Source organism: Haliotis cracherodii, unplaced genomic scaffold (genome assembly GCF_022045235.1).
Source record: "Haliotis cracherodii isolate W230 unplaced genomic scaffold, xgHalCrac1.p SCAF_1, whole genome shotgun sequence".
NCBI lineage: Eukaryota > Metazoa > Mollusca > Gastropoda > Lepetellida > Haliotidae > Haliotis > Haliotis cracherodii.
This window is the reverse complement of record NW_027266264.1, coordinates 34,933,402-34,948,713: the sequence shown is the minus strand read 5'-3', so window position 1 is coordinate 34,948,713 and position 15,312 is coordinate 34,933,402. Positions and strand designations below refer to the sequence as shown.

General features: G+C 39.9%; 1 protein-coding gene across 6 annotated transcripts in view; it reads left to right on the top strand.

Annotated features, from left to right (window-relative positions):
• The window catches only part of LOC139476749 (transmembrane and coiled-coil domains protein 1-like), a 63,925-nt gene that overhangs the window by 20,166 nt on the left and 28,447 nt on the right, over nucleotides 1-15,312 (top strand). For 3 of the 6 annotated variants that reach the window (XM_071259434.1, XM_071259435.1, XM_071259438.1), the window contains exon 3: nucleotides 1,748-1,919. In XM_071259434.1, the coding sequence (XP_071115535.1) occupies nucleotides 1,748-1,919 (172 nt within the window). Of the gene's footprint in view, nucleotides 1-1,747; nucleotides 1,920-3,562; nucleotides 3,612-13,802; nucleotides 14,125-14,673; nucleotides 15,019-15,312 lie in introns of those variants that run through there. The other 3 variants (XM_071259441.1, XM_071259440.1, XM_071259439.1) reach the window with 3 other exon arrangements.

The window sequence follows — 15,312 nt, the reverse complement described above, 5'->3', positions numbered from 1 at the left end:
CCCTGCTTGCCAAATAATGAGGATCAGATGGTTACAGGGTGGGACCTTGATGATTGTGTGGCATTGTACCCCAGTGGCCTAGATTGATGCTTGAGGTATCTTACTCTGGTCGGCATTGTCCAGACTTGATTGTACAGGCTGCCGTGATAAGGCATGAACATTTCTGACTTGGGCATAATATAAAATTCCCTTTGCATTTTATTGCATATCATGATGAAGCTTCTCTTAGGTCAGTTGTCATCATAAACTGCTCTCAGTATGTAATCTATTTCATGCATTGCAACACTGAGAAGTGTCAATCTCAGCCAGCAATGAATAGTGATCCGTAGAAGCGCGATTGCGTGATGCCATTCTGATGGTATGGTAATGGCAGCATTGATGACCACTCACTTCTGATTGCAGATCACAGATAGCTCATCACAGCGATGGTAGCTAATGTGATTAACACTACATCCAGATTTCTCCTGCCTCCCAGCATTGGAAGTACCGTATGTAGGTTCCACTTACTTGGGCAGACATCTAAGCTGACAGTACTTTGCATAATAATTGGGTGTTAGGTGATGTAATATCAAAATAGATGCTAGAGCTCGGACGTGTCCCTGTGACTTCACACATTGGGGACGTGATAATCAGGTGCCATTGCGCCAATTATGAAGAAATCAATATTTATTATCCATTTTCTGTGCAACATTGTGCATAATTATGAAATTGTGATAAGCTTGGTAGACAGGCATTAGCTGTCATTCAGAGATGTGGCTGGCTAGTTGACACGTTGGAAGCATGTGTTTCCACTGATGAGGATGTTCCTACTACTGTTGTATGATTGCACTGGCTAGTTTTCAAAAACACGTGTTATTCAGGGAAATGAGAAACTGTGGTGAGCTAAGATATTGTATTTAAATGAAATGTGCTTGCTTTAGTGTTTCCTGTTACCCATTTACAACTGAGGTCTACATTTTTAGAGCTCTGAATTATAGGATCCTTGAGATGTCTTGCTGTTGTATTTTCATGGAAAAATAATCTCTTTGAATTGAGGATTATGACAATGATTCCTTGATTTTCACTCTTAATTTCAAACACTGATTAAAATACCATGTGATTGATTGAGCAACTGACTAATGTGAAGGTTGCATGATGACATGCTGGCTTTTCATTTCTATTCATTTAAAAAACCCATGTCTTTTAAAGCCTATTACGGTAGATCATGTATTACTTCTACAGGTTAGGCAGTGCAATGCTTACCCTTTTTGCCATCACCTGGTGTCATCACTGTTTTTCAGTTATCTATTCATATGATATTCAGAGCTATTCTGCCTTTTACCCCAAATGGAATCTGTTTCTGTGGATAATCAAGGCTAATTCTCTGACATGGACATTGTATGTATATTGGTGAAACGTTATGGTCACTGTTAGGGTCCTTTACTTATTAAAAAGTCTTGACAGTCTGTCACTGAGATCTGCATGCATTTGACCTTCATATAATGTTTGGAAGATGTGCACAGATGGTCAAGGTCACCCAAATCTCTCAAAGTAAGTCCTGAGAAAGTTCATTTTGATATACATGATTAAAGCAGTGTTTTCAATCTGTGATGATCGATTATATATCTTTTTATTAATATGTGTCATGCCTCACTCATGATTAGGGTCACGGTTACTGTCTGTTGGGGGAATAGCTGAAATATGATACAACCGACCTGTGAAATAGGCAGTCTGTCTCTCTGTCAAGCTTCTGTTGATGGTGTTACAGGTAGCAGCAGTTTTGTGGAGGTCGAGGATGAGGGTGAATGTAGTTCCCTCGGTGGCAGTGGTGGGAATCTAGCCACCGCTGCTGCAGCATCATCGGCGGTGCCGAGCGTTGACAGTGGAGGAAGAGCATCAGTGCTGGGGTCTTTCCTGCACAGGCTCAACAGACCAGCCATGTAAGTACCACCTGTGGTATCCATATTCAGTGTCTTGTAGGTGCAGCAGATTGTACCAGGGTACAAGGGACATCTATGTGGATAATTGTTGTGTCTGCTGCAGCAAATTGTACCAAGGTATCGGTTAATATGTGTGAATCAATGTCCTGCTTTTGGACCTTGTACCAGGGTGGAGGCAAGTTCTTGAGCTTTGTACCAGGGTACCAGGAAACATTTAGCTTTGTACCAGAGAGAGTAGTGTCCTATCGCTTCTGCATCTTCATCTCAAATGGGAATGTCCCACAGGTGCACTTAGGCTTAGATGAAGGATCATGTGACTTGTCCAGGTGTTCTGATGTGATTGTAACTGTATGTGTTTTGCTGTGACATGTGATGGCTGGGATGTTGCAAGCATGAGCTGTTGATGTGCTTGTAGTGTTAGGCTGTGTTTTAGTTATGATATATGGCACCAGGGATAAAGGAATGAAGGAAACAGGCCTTTTTTTCAAGTGTAAATTGTATATGTATACAGCTGAAAATACAGATGACACAACTGCTGATCTTGTCAAATTGCCATCACTTAGTCCAACAACTAGATTGCCCAATGTAATATTCTACAGCAATGGAGATCCATGTCAACTAAACTGTGTCCTTGCAGTAAGGTTGTATTATCGTTTGGGAGGTGAACATGTCCTATAACATTTGGCTGCTCTTTATGTCTATGGAATACATTAGAAATGTTTATTGTATATAAGCAAAATGCATACATTATGCATACATTAATCAAATTAGATTAAATTTAAAAAAGTACATGGCAATATAAAGCTATTGGATTACCATGTTAAGAGACAATGCATGACATGATTCAGCCAATACCAGTGTTTTCTTAACTGAAATATTGTTAAAGCAGACCAAAGCCCAACTCACCCAAACCTTGCCATCAGTGAAAGTGATGCCTGTCATGTTGGAAGGATGGAACTACCATTCTGTTCAAATATGTGAACCTTTCATTTTGGCAGATGACCTCAGAACCAACTGATTGCATTGATATTGCTTAAGTTCCTCTTTTTACAACAAACAATGGTGTTTATCCATCATTCTCAGTTTTCAGACTAAGTAATTGCTCTCTATCATGATCAAATTTCAAAGACAAGCATTTATCTTTCTCATGTTTTACTGTTGTATGAACCTCATCAATGACCACTGCAATGTGTAGTGTGCAAGGTGAGCTGCAGAGCCTTGACTCTTTATCATGTTCGTTTTAAATTCATGAACAAATTCAGCGAATCACGCGTTCTACAATAACATGACATTGACCAGTGATCAAATAATATTTCTTTCAGTTTGGGAGTTTTCTCCTCTTGGACATACTCCAGCAGTACTGACTGTCTAGATGAATAACCGCCCCATGCAAATGTTTTTTTTGTTGCAGTTGTAAATGAGTGTTTGTTTTAGCATGTTTTGTGTCTGTGTCCATGTTCTGTAATGCAATATTGTGTCGCTAGAACATGTGATAATACAAATATTGTAGCAGTAGTGTAACATTGTATATTGTGCCATTGTTGGATAATAGCCACTCTTTTTCTTTATGATTTTAGCTAATGATTGTTGATGTTTAGATGTTTAGTGAAGTTGTTGATGACATGTTTGCTGTGTTTTGCTAGTGGCAAGCATGGACCCTCGGTTTTTACGACGCGCGAGTTTACCAGCAAGGTATGTTAGCTAGGCTTCATGGAATGCAAGTCAGAACCACACTGCATACCCATGCATTGGTTTTCTATCCAGATTACTTATCACATTTTGTTTTGCACAATAAAATCACAAAAAGGGAATGAGCTTTAATAGTTTTAAAGTTACACATCACTTTCACCTTTTTTTCTCTTTGAAAATGTTATTTCTGCAAGTGTAGGATCTTTTAGGGAAATTGTTTTAGGTAGGTACGTGGGATGATCACAGTGTTAAAAACTATTATTATTTTTTCACACTAGTCCCTGAAAGCTATCTGCTATAGAGTGGTAAAAATGGTAGTCCACAAGGAAGTGTCAGTAGTCTTCTATGAATTATACTTATCTCAGACTTGTAGTCTTGTGTCAATTTTGAATTCTGAATATGATTGGTACCTTATGTTAGAGTTCCCAAATAGTTTAGATGGAATTGGAATATGGAGTTAAAATAAGTTGGAATAAAAGTAAACTGGAACAGTCCAAAGAGCAACCGTAATACTGGCATTGAATAACCTGGGTGCTGTTCCAGCAAGCAATTTTATGTGTACATGTAAATCAGACTTGATTATGCAAATCACCACAGCTGTAGGGCTTAGATCACTAATAGGAACTGTGCACTGGACTTTAATCATCCTGTTTTACCCTTTTGCACCTTAGGCATGTTTGTTGACATGTCAACAAGCCCAGAAGGCAAGTATACTTGATCTTGAAGTCCTATAAATTATTTATGTGGACAATTGTGAACTGGCAACATAGTTTTACAGCTATTACTTGACCTTTATACCATTGTGCAGTGGCCTTTGTCAGGGTGATACGGAAGTTTATAGACGTTTGTCATGTACAATATAGCAATACATCTGTCAAGCGTGAGAAACTGAGTCATCTCCGGGGATATATTGTCAGCAGATTCAAGCAGAAACATTGACAACTGATAAAGCAGAAAGCAAATCTTTTATCTTCATTTCATTTCACATTTTTTTCTACTGAATACTTTTGCTATGTATGCTGCTGCCAACTGAGACTTGTATAATTGCAAAAATAAGGCTTTATCAGAACCAGAAAGATAAATTGTGACATGTCAGAGGTTGAGTACATGCCTTATGCACCTTGGATTCAGTGCAATGTTCCTCAACTTTGGTCAGGGCAAGCAAACAGCTCCCAAAGACCTGGTTTGTTCAGAATGAAGGTGAAGGATTATTTTACATTATTCCGGCCTTGGGATGTGTTTGGAAAGGTTATGTATTCCTGAAGTTTATCTAGACATACCAGACCAAAATAAGCAGTGGATTTTGTAAACCCTCTCAAAAGCCAAGCTAACCTAAACCTAAAGGCAAGAAGAGTTCATTCATTGATTGCTTAGAAACCTTAGGAATGGTAGTCTGATCAATATTGAAAAACATCAGTGAGGCATGGGGGTAACTAGCATGCTTAGGATTGGTTGTGAATGAAATGTTGAGATTTAAATCTGACCATCTGAGAACATTTCATAAATAAGCCTATGTGTTTAGATTGTGAAGCCAACCCTAATTGCCACAACTGGATTGTTTATATGAAGATGGTTCAGAGACATAAACAGTATCTGAACAGACTTGTATTCCATGAAGCCCTTGCTGTCTTCTTTTTCAGTCAACTTGTTGTAGACTGTTAGCTCTAGCCAGATCTCTAACCAGATATATGTATCTTGTTGTGTGTCTGCTTGCTTACAGCACTACGCTATTTGTAATGATTAACAAGGGATAGGCTACCGTTGTCGCTGACTTGGAGCACTCATATAGCTGTTGTCGAGTTAGAACAAAATTTAATGAGATTGTAGTCAATAGAGGCCAGTCTATATCATTGATCTTACTCACTGATGCCATGAACCCATCTCTTTTTCTGCCCTTTTTATACATGATATCTACATGATGCAGACAATAAGGGCGAATTTCACACCAGCTCTATTTAAACCAGTGCAGTCACATCTGGTCTTTGTACTTCACTTAACACCTCAGTAATGAAGGATTATTGCCAAACATGACAAGGACCCTTATGTGAACACAATGATGACATCATCCTAGGAAGGTAGTGAGCATTGTTTGTCTGAAGAAAGTTGACAGTGTGACACTAAAAACCATGCCTGTTGTGTGAGTACCACCGCTTATGGAGCTCTGTGTAGTTTGTATGTCTCATCAGAAAATGATTACTGCTGAGTACAGTGTTGAATCAGAAGTGGTTGAATCAGTTTCTGAATCTGAATATATTTGTCCAAATGTTTGTTAGTAGCATTCATATTTGTCATGCCGTGTCATGTTTCACTTCCTGACTAACACTTCCATGTTCACATTGATCGTCTTGCATGTCTCATCTTCATATCTCTCTAACATACTTACCTGTCCTCTCATGTCTCTTACTCATGTGCCTGTCCTCTCACATACTTGCCTGTCTTCTGACACACTTGCCTGTCTTCTCATGTCTCTCACTCACGTGCCTGTCCTCACACACACTTGCCTGTCCTCTCACACACTTGCCTGTCTTCTCATGTCTCACACACTTGCCTGTCCTCTAACACACTTGCCTGTCTTCTCATGTCTCACACACTTGCCTGTCCTCTCACACACTTGCCTGTCTTCTCATGTCTCACACACTTGCCTGTCTTCTCATGTCTCACACACTTGCCTGTCTTCTCATGTCTCACACACTTGCCTGTCTTCTCATGTCTCACACACTTGCCTGTCCTCTCACACACTTGCCTGTCTTCTCATGTCTCTCACACACTTGCCTGTCTTCTCATGTCTCACACACTTGCCTGTCTTCTCATGTCTCACACACTTGCCTGTCCTCTCACACACTTGCCTGTCTTCTCATGTCTCTCACTCACGTGCCTGTCCTCTCACACACTTGCCTGTCTTCTCATGTCTCTCACTCACGTGCCTGTCCTGTCACACACTTGCCTGTCTTCTCATGTCTCTCACTCATGTGCCTGTCCTCTCACATACTTGCCTGTCTTCTCATGTCTCTCACACACTTGCCTGTCCTCTCACACACTTGCCTGTCTTCTCATGTCTCTCACTCACATGCCTGTCCTCTCACACACTTGCCTGTCTTCTCATGTCTCACTCACGTGCCTGTCCTCTCACACACTTGCCTGTCTTCTCATGTCTCTCACTCACGTGCCTGTCCTCTCACATACTTGCCTGTCTTCTCATGTCTCTCACACACTTGTGTGTCCTCTCACACACTTGCCTGTCTTCTCATGTCTCTCACACACTTGCCTGTCTTCTGACACACTTGCCTGTCTTCTCATGTCTCTCACACACTTGCCTGTCTTCTCATGTCTCTCACACACTTTCCTGTCCTCTCACACACTTGCCTGTCTTCTCATGTCTCTCACACACTTGCCTGTCCTCTCACACACTTGCATGTCTTCTCATGTCTCTCACACACTTGCCTGTCCTCTCACACACTTGCCTGTCTTCTCATGTCTCTCACACACTTGCCTGTCCTCTCACACACTTGCCTGTCTTCTCATGTCTCTCACACACTTGCCTGTCCTCTCACACACTTGCATGTCTTCTCATGTCTCTCACACACTTGCCTGTCCTCTCACACACTTGCCTGTCTTCTCATGTCTCTCACACACTTGCCTGTCCTCTCACACACTTGCCTGTCTTCTCATGTCTCTCACTTTCACTCTCTCACTTCTCAAATCTGATCTTCAGGAAACATGAAATGACATTACCAGAGAAAATTTAGAGCTAACTGATGAGGATTTCGTCAAATTCAAAAAGAGATTGTAATGGGTGATGAAACATGGGTCTACCACTATGATCCCAAGTCAACACCATTCCACTTCACCGGCACCAAAGAGATTCAAGTCTTCAAGATCAGTGAAGAAAGTTATGGCCACTGTATTCTGGGATGCAAAGGGTGTGATCCTTGTCGATTATTAGATGATTACCGGTGCCTTAACTATACTGATTTACTTCACCGCCTGAGAGATTGTATCAGAGAAAAGCGGCGATGAATGCTGACTGTTCGAGTACTTCATGACAATGCTTCTTGTAACACCTATCGACTTGCAAAGGCTGCGGTACGACTAAACTGAAAGAACACCCTCATGGAAAGCACTATGATGACAAGGATGAACTCAAAGCTGCAGTGAATGGGTTTTTGAGGGTTTTTTCAGGAAGCTTCTTCCTGTCCCCTCATGTCTCTCACACACTTGCCTGTCCTTTCATGTCTCCCACATACTTGTCCATCCTCTCATATCTCTTCCCCACATGGATACAATGTGTGAAGACCATTTCTAGTGTCCCGTGCCATGATATTACTGGAATAAGTGGCATAAAACCAAACTCACTCACACTCACTCATGTCTCACATATAATTGTCCGTCTTCTCATGTACTTGTCTGTCCTCTCATGTCTCTCTCAAACACTTGCCTTTCCTCTCATGTCTCACATGTCGCTCTAACTTCTTAACTTTCTCTCTTTTAATTTGTCCTTTGCCTAACCTAATTTCTTACTTATCTCACTTCCACACCTTTTTTTCGTTTGTGTAAATCAGAATGTTTCCACAATTTGCTTCAATTGCTTTAAGGTGAGAAAACTTTAAGCATTCTGTTACAAGCGGAATAAAGAATTAAATACTAACAGTACCACATTAAGTATTGTCATCATATCTTACACATATCCCATATTTCATGATGTGTTGTGAAGCAATGACAATGTGACTTTATGAATTGGCCTAGGGTCTAACAAATTCTTAAACTCTTCATTTAGATTGAATATCACAGTTTCAGAAAGTGAAAAGGGTTTTCATATTTTATTTGCGTTGCTCATGATGGTTTCTTCCACATCTGGCTATGTTGATGATTTTCGTCTTTCTCATCAAATGTCTTCACACAAGTGTATAACATGCTTATCCACACCAATTGTTCTATCTAATAACTCCCATGATTCATTAAGCATTCCTTTGGCACGACAGCAGCTTCAATAATCATGTGTACTTCCTTTTCTATTGTGTGATTATTGACCTTTATGATGTGTATTTGAGTTGTAACCTGTTGTATTCGAGCTTGCTTCTGTTAGCCCCTGACCAGTGTGAACTACCTTCTTGTATATATGCTGTGAATTTGACGCTTCAGTGTCTTTACTGTCATTGATCATTGATCAACACCATAAATCCTGCATGCAGGGATTGTTTAAAATGTTGGCGATGATGTGGGCGGATGTAATGTAGATTGAATTAGTCTCATCCTTTGTGGTCGCAGTGTGCGTTTAATATTTGTTCTGCTTCTGTGATCAATGCACCAGGTTATTCTGATTAGCACTGTCACTGCTGTTCAGGAGCCAATTACATAGACAGTGTTTATGTAGAGAAGAAAATCATTGTTAAAAAAAATTGAGTGTTATTAATGTCCGATATCTGCATTATGATGTCATACTGCTGTTTGTTCTGAATGCTATATGAAGTCATTTATTCTTCTTACCTAGCTAGGGTTGTCTTGTCATCTAATGCATCACAATTATCTGTGCAGAGTTGCACCCCTTAGGATAAACATCTAAGATCTGCTTCACTTGGGCTTTCTTCCCACATCAAGATGACAAGTTATGTTACAGTTCAAAGCAGCTTTCCACCAAACTCACTCATTCATAATACTATTCAGGTATTTAAGTCTGTTTCCATGCAACTGTTTGTCAAGCAGTAACACCATCCTTACACCATAAGAGGAGAAAACAGACATGTATTGTATTGTTTAACATCAGAGGAAAGTATTTTGCGGACACAACTCTGATTTGGCTGCAGTTCATGATGGCTCACTCATTTGCACATCTCGTAACAAAATGAAAAGACTATGTCAGTATCAGATATTAAAATGAAAGCTTTGTTAACCTAGACAATAAGTCCGAAACATTTGTTAGCTCTAATGAACATGAACTCAGTTTGCCTAGTGGGAACTGATATAGTGAGTCTTCTGTGTATTCTTGTGACAAGTACTCACTCACTACAGCTCGTGGTGAATCACATTGAACAGCATGGGCAAACTGAACAAAACTGTACTGAAATTCTTGTCACTCAGGGTGTAAAATAAGACTTCCCACAAACCATGAAGAGCTAGTGTCCCATCTTCTCAATATCACTGTGTTAATTGTACTTTCTTTCAAGGGTGTACATTTCATACTCTCATTTCAGTTTTTAAATGACATTAGATAAAATAACCTCCTAATATCTAGTAATTACAGTAATCAGCAATGTATCATTGATCATTGTTCTCTATATAATGAACTTTGAAATGTTTAAAATAAGGTGCAGTGTTGTTTTTAGAATGTAATGAATTGAAGATATTGAGGACTTCAGCATGTTAGGTAATTTTGTAACAAGATGACATAGTTTTTTAATAATAAATACAAAGACAAGGGTAGTCCAAGTTAAATAAACTACTGACAGTCAATGTTTGTTGATTTGTTTCAACTGTTCACTGCAAGTATTACCTGCCGGTATTCATATTTTGTCTTACAGCAGAACAAAACAATTGTTTCTTCTTGTGTTTTGAGAATGATCCTTTAGTAGTACAGTAATTCAACATGGTGGAATCTTGTTAATACGTCTGTATCTGCTTCCACCATCATCAGGTGGATTAACTACAGGTTCCTGTACAAATGGAACAGAACATTAAGTCTTTTGTTCCACTAATCCTCCCAAAGGTTGGGCTTCTGGAAGAACAAGAGACCGTTTTTCTTAATTTCCTACTAGACAGTGGATCATTTCCACTTTGTATGCGATGCATGTGTGTTTAGTTGACAGACCTAATGTCTTCATCATGAACTAGGAGTCAATATGAAAGTTGATATTTGTGAAGATTATATTTCATATGGGATTACTTCCTAGGTGGTATTTGTATGACATTCCAAATAGGATTGCTCCCAAGGTGGTGATGCTCCTCTAAACATTACAAATACTGTTAGCCCATAGATACTGATGAAGGGGTGTGTTTTGTGAATGGAAGAAGTGACGTCTGCTCTGGCGTCTGCTCCTGACATATTGTCAATAAATCACTGAAATACATTTATTTTCAGTCACAGCTGAGCCTATCCTTGAAGCAAGTTCTGCCCTAGATAGGTTGATTGACGTTAATGTTCAGAAATGATGCAGAATATTATAAATGATTTTGTTTGATATGTAACAGGACTTCTGAAGTATTAATTTGATTTATGTAAACTTTGAACATTCTGCTTGGCAAATATATCTGTAAAGTATTTCATTTTGTCTTAACAATTTGCAATGATTACTTGATGGTAGGAACACAAATGAACGCTTCAAACTGAATGAACAAAGCATGATTTGAAATAAAAATAATTAGGAATATATGCAAATGCTCTAGTTCAAATGACATTCATGTCAGCTTCTTTTAAGGAGACTTCAGGTAAGTTCTCTGTCATGTTAAAGTTTTAAATATATGAACACGAAACTGCTAGATATTTGAAATTTTGTGTGGATGAATTTCCTTGTGACACCGACATTGGTGTATTCCAGTACTGGGTAGTTAGCATATATTGTTAGCTTTGTGTTGATGTTTTGTTAAGATTATATTTATTTTAAAAAATTGTTCAGATTATGCACACATTTATGAATGGACTTCTTCTTCTGGGTGGAGGAGTAACCTGATGGTTAAAGCGTTAACTCATCACGCCGAAGGCCCGGGTTCAATTCCCTTCATGGGTACATGTGAAGCCCATTTCTGGTGTACCCAACCATGATATTGCTGGAATATTTCTACAAATGAAATCTTCTTCTTCTTCTTCTTCTTCTTCTTCATGTGAGCTACATGGAAATGTTGAAATCCTCCCTCTTTGTGTGTATATATAGATTTGAGCCTTATTAATCAAATGACTTTTATGAATGCTTTTGTTTATTTGCTGTATTAAGCAGAATAAGCGCAGTGTTCATGTCAATCATATTAGAAACGCCATGTTCGTTCCAATTGATTATCTTCGGTAACATCTGCATCTTAGTTTCAATGTAAATAATGCCTGTATTAAATATTTACCAGTGAGATAAAGTATTTTTTTTCATTGTAGTCTTAAAACAAACAGCAATTTCAGTACATGTTCACAGACAAATGAAATCCTTGTCTTAATTATTTTGAAATAGAGCCGTGTTTGCTCTGTGGTAATTGTACCTATTTTCATACAGCAGGGAAGTGATAGTGAAACGCGAATGTGTATTTGCCTGCACTACGTTATCAATAATACAGCGTGCTCGCTACTTACATCAAATGCTATTGATTTCCTTGTAAAATTAGCCCACTTGATTACACAATATTGAAACAAATGATTTCTAAGTGGCCAGCAACTCTGATGCCCTTTAAAGGGAAGAAAGCAGAACGTGGTCAGGACTGATGACAAGGTTATCTTCAGGTAGGTTGTGTTCGTGGGGATGGGGGTGGGGTGGAGGCTAAACCTGTGGCAGAGGATGTGGAGTCAGATATGTAGGTCTGTGTATTGTGGATGCGGTACTGAGATGATGTTGTTCAGGTAAATGTTCTCTCATGAGAGTATGAAACCCATAGATATCAGTGCTTCAGTTAGATAGCCAGACGCTGAATTCAGGATGTTAAAGGTAAATGAGGCCATTATGTTCTGATACGTTCCATGTGGAGAAGAGAGAAACATAGAGATCAGCGCTTCCATTTGATAGCTTGAAGCTGAATTCAAGGATGTTGTGACAAATATTTATTATGGCATACCACAGGAGCAGCGTTACAAGGAGATAAGTGTCTGCTTGATGGTATTAGGTACAATTATTCATGTTCCAGCTGTCAAGGAAAAGGACATTATGTTGTCCTCAAGTATGTGAAATGGCAACAGGTAAGGTGATGGACAGTGTGGAGTTGTGAGTGCTTGTGGAATATGGTAGGGTCAGGCACATACCTGGGGGGGTTGATAGGTGCAGGAATAACATTCTTACATTGACTACCAGGGAAAACCAGTAGGATCATGGGGGCGGTCGGGTAGTCTAGTGGTAAAAGCGTTCGCTCGCCACGCCGAAGACCCGGGTTCGATTCCCGACATGGGTACAATGTGTGAAGCCCATTTATGGTGTCCCCCCGCCATGATATTGCTGAAACATTGCTCAAAGCCGCGTAAAACCATACTCACTCACTCACTCACTCAGTAGGATCATGTCTTTGAATCATTTGAATATTATTGGATCCCGCTGCACTTTTGAATGATCTAACCATTGCCATAATTTGAAATAGGTTGGCTGTTTAGGGGAGAATTATTTTGGACTATCAATTTGGCAGTCCTGTGATAATTACTGGGAGTCCTCGGCATGAAAGTGGTGGTCCCTGGCTGACCACTGTACAAAAGAAAAAGAAGTCTTTGTGCTTGGTTCGGGTTGGGTGTGTAAAGTTTGTGGTTGATTAAGGAGTAAGAAAGGTTAGAGGTTCACACTGATGTTTACTAGCCTTGGTGGAAGATATAGTGGAGAGAGCTGGTGGTGTTACAAACACAAACATTTCTTCATTGCCACTGAGTCTCCTTTAGTCTGCCAGATGGCATGTAGGTAGCTAGGTACGGTGAATCAGGTACTGGGACAACAGGGGATGAGGGACTAGGATGATAAACTGTGCTTAAGATGATAAAATGTGCTTAAGATGATAAAATGTGCTTAAGATGACATACTGTGCTTGTTTTGCAACATGAAGGAATTGACACAGTTAATGGAAGCAACCGGAAAAGAGTCTCAGTAAAGGTGATTAGTGTTTCAAGGGATAGTTGAAGCAATCAACACGTATGTAATCTGTCCAGGGAAGGTTGTGACTGGTTATTCTTCAGCAAAGTGAACTTCATACATTTTAATGTTAATGTGTTTGTACTTGATTATCACCCGAGACTCATGGGTAGCAAGAGGAATTACAAAAGAAAGCTCCTGTAATGATAACTGCAATTTATTTACCAAGACTGTGCTTCAGTATAATGAAATAGGACACTCACACAGGGCAAATGATTCCGGATTTATCAACCAACAAGTGCGAAATTTCCTCCCAGCTGGGGATGAAGAACATTTCTCATTTGAAAACATTCCAGAGAGTTAGATAATGAAACAGCTGCTGCTTTCCGTCAGCTGATGATGTAATATAATTCTGTTAACTTTACCGCTTGTTCTTGTTTCTACACCCCTCTGTCTCTCCTTGCTGGAGGCAGGCTCATCAGCCCTGTCTGAGGACAGCCAGTACGCCGTGCTAGGTCGTTCAACATACTCAAACTCACGGACTACCTGTGATGCCGTTGCCACTGTCCACATAACCTAGGTAGTCTACAAGTTGCCGTCAACAGAAAACGTGACTCTTGGAGTTGTTATGAGATTATTTCATTTGTGCTGGATGTAGTTGTCTGCAGCATACATTGCCAGGCGAGACTTGTGTGATGAGTGGGTAATTTGTGAATGAAGAAAGCAATCGTGGAGACTGTTCCTTACTTTTACAGTAAGCTGTCTTTCTGGGATGAAGAAAAAAGGTCAGTAAGGGTTTTTTATTGCCCTTTACCTCTATTCTGTTTAGGAGCATTGTTTGCAGTGGGTAGTGATTAGGAATGAATAGAATACCTGGTGGGAATATTTTCTTTCAGGAAAATGTTTGGGATATTTTGAAAGATGACAAATTTGCCTTGATTATGTAACTTGCCAGTTGAACTGACTATTGCTTTAGGCTGCATAGAATGATTACAATAGGTCTTTGAAACGTTTGACATTCAAGATAAAACAGTCAGAGAAAAAGGTCGAAAAGGAATTGTTTGATTTGTAATTTGACAGTGTCAGCACTGTAGAACATATATTGCAATGTTGTAGTTTCCGAAAAGTACATTTGTGAGAGAACACTACAAGCTAGGGTAATAGGTTCACTTGCAATTACACATTACACACACCAACAGCCTGTTTGATGTAGATGGGTTTGGGGCATGACAGAGTGTAATTTGTGGAGCCTCATACCACGCTGACCCACTGACTTAATGGTAGGGGCATGAGGGTTCTCTGATAAAGGCTATCAGTGTCAAAAACGACAAAGGACCAGGTGATAGTTTACATAACCACAATTGAGGCAGCGACCAGGTCATGTAATCAGTCGTGACACCAGGTCTCAACACTGTAGCCTGCCTGAGGGGAAATACAAACTGGAGAGGTGACCCATGGTGACTGAGTCAGGACTGATACAGGTCAGAGCAGGGTAACCTGATAGTCTTGTGGATGTACTGGAGCCAGACATCGCACAGGAGGATCGAGGAGGCAATGTTGGTAGGCGCAGAGGACGGAGGAGAGCCTGCACATGCATATGCAGTTTTACATCACTATTTGACATATCACGGAGGGTTACTTTTGAACAGGATGAAGGATATTGTGAAAGACGCTACCACGTGAGTGTGTTCGCTTTCAACTCCCCAGTGCAATAGTGATACATATGGGCAAGTTGTGTGATTGATGGTGTCCAGTAAGGTGAGAAAACTTGTTATCAGAGCTGATGTGTGACTTCAGTTTCAGTATTCACACTCACAAGTCCACAATGGCTTCTGGCTATTTATGATAGGAATGTAGGATATGATGTGTGGATGTTTATTTCACTGGTGTTGAGAATAACGAATGCCAGGTCCTTTCTATCTCCGTTCAATCTGTGTTGCTAAGAGATTTACATGTTTCGAGGTATTCTATGT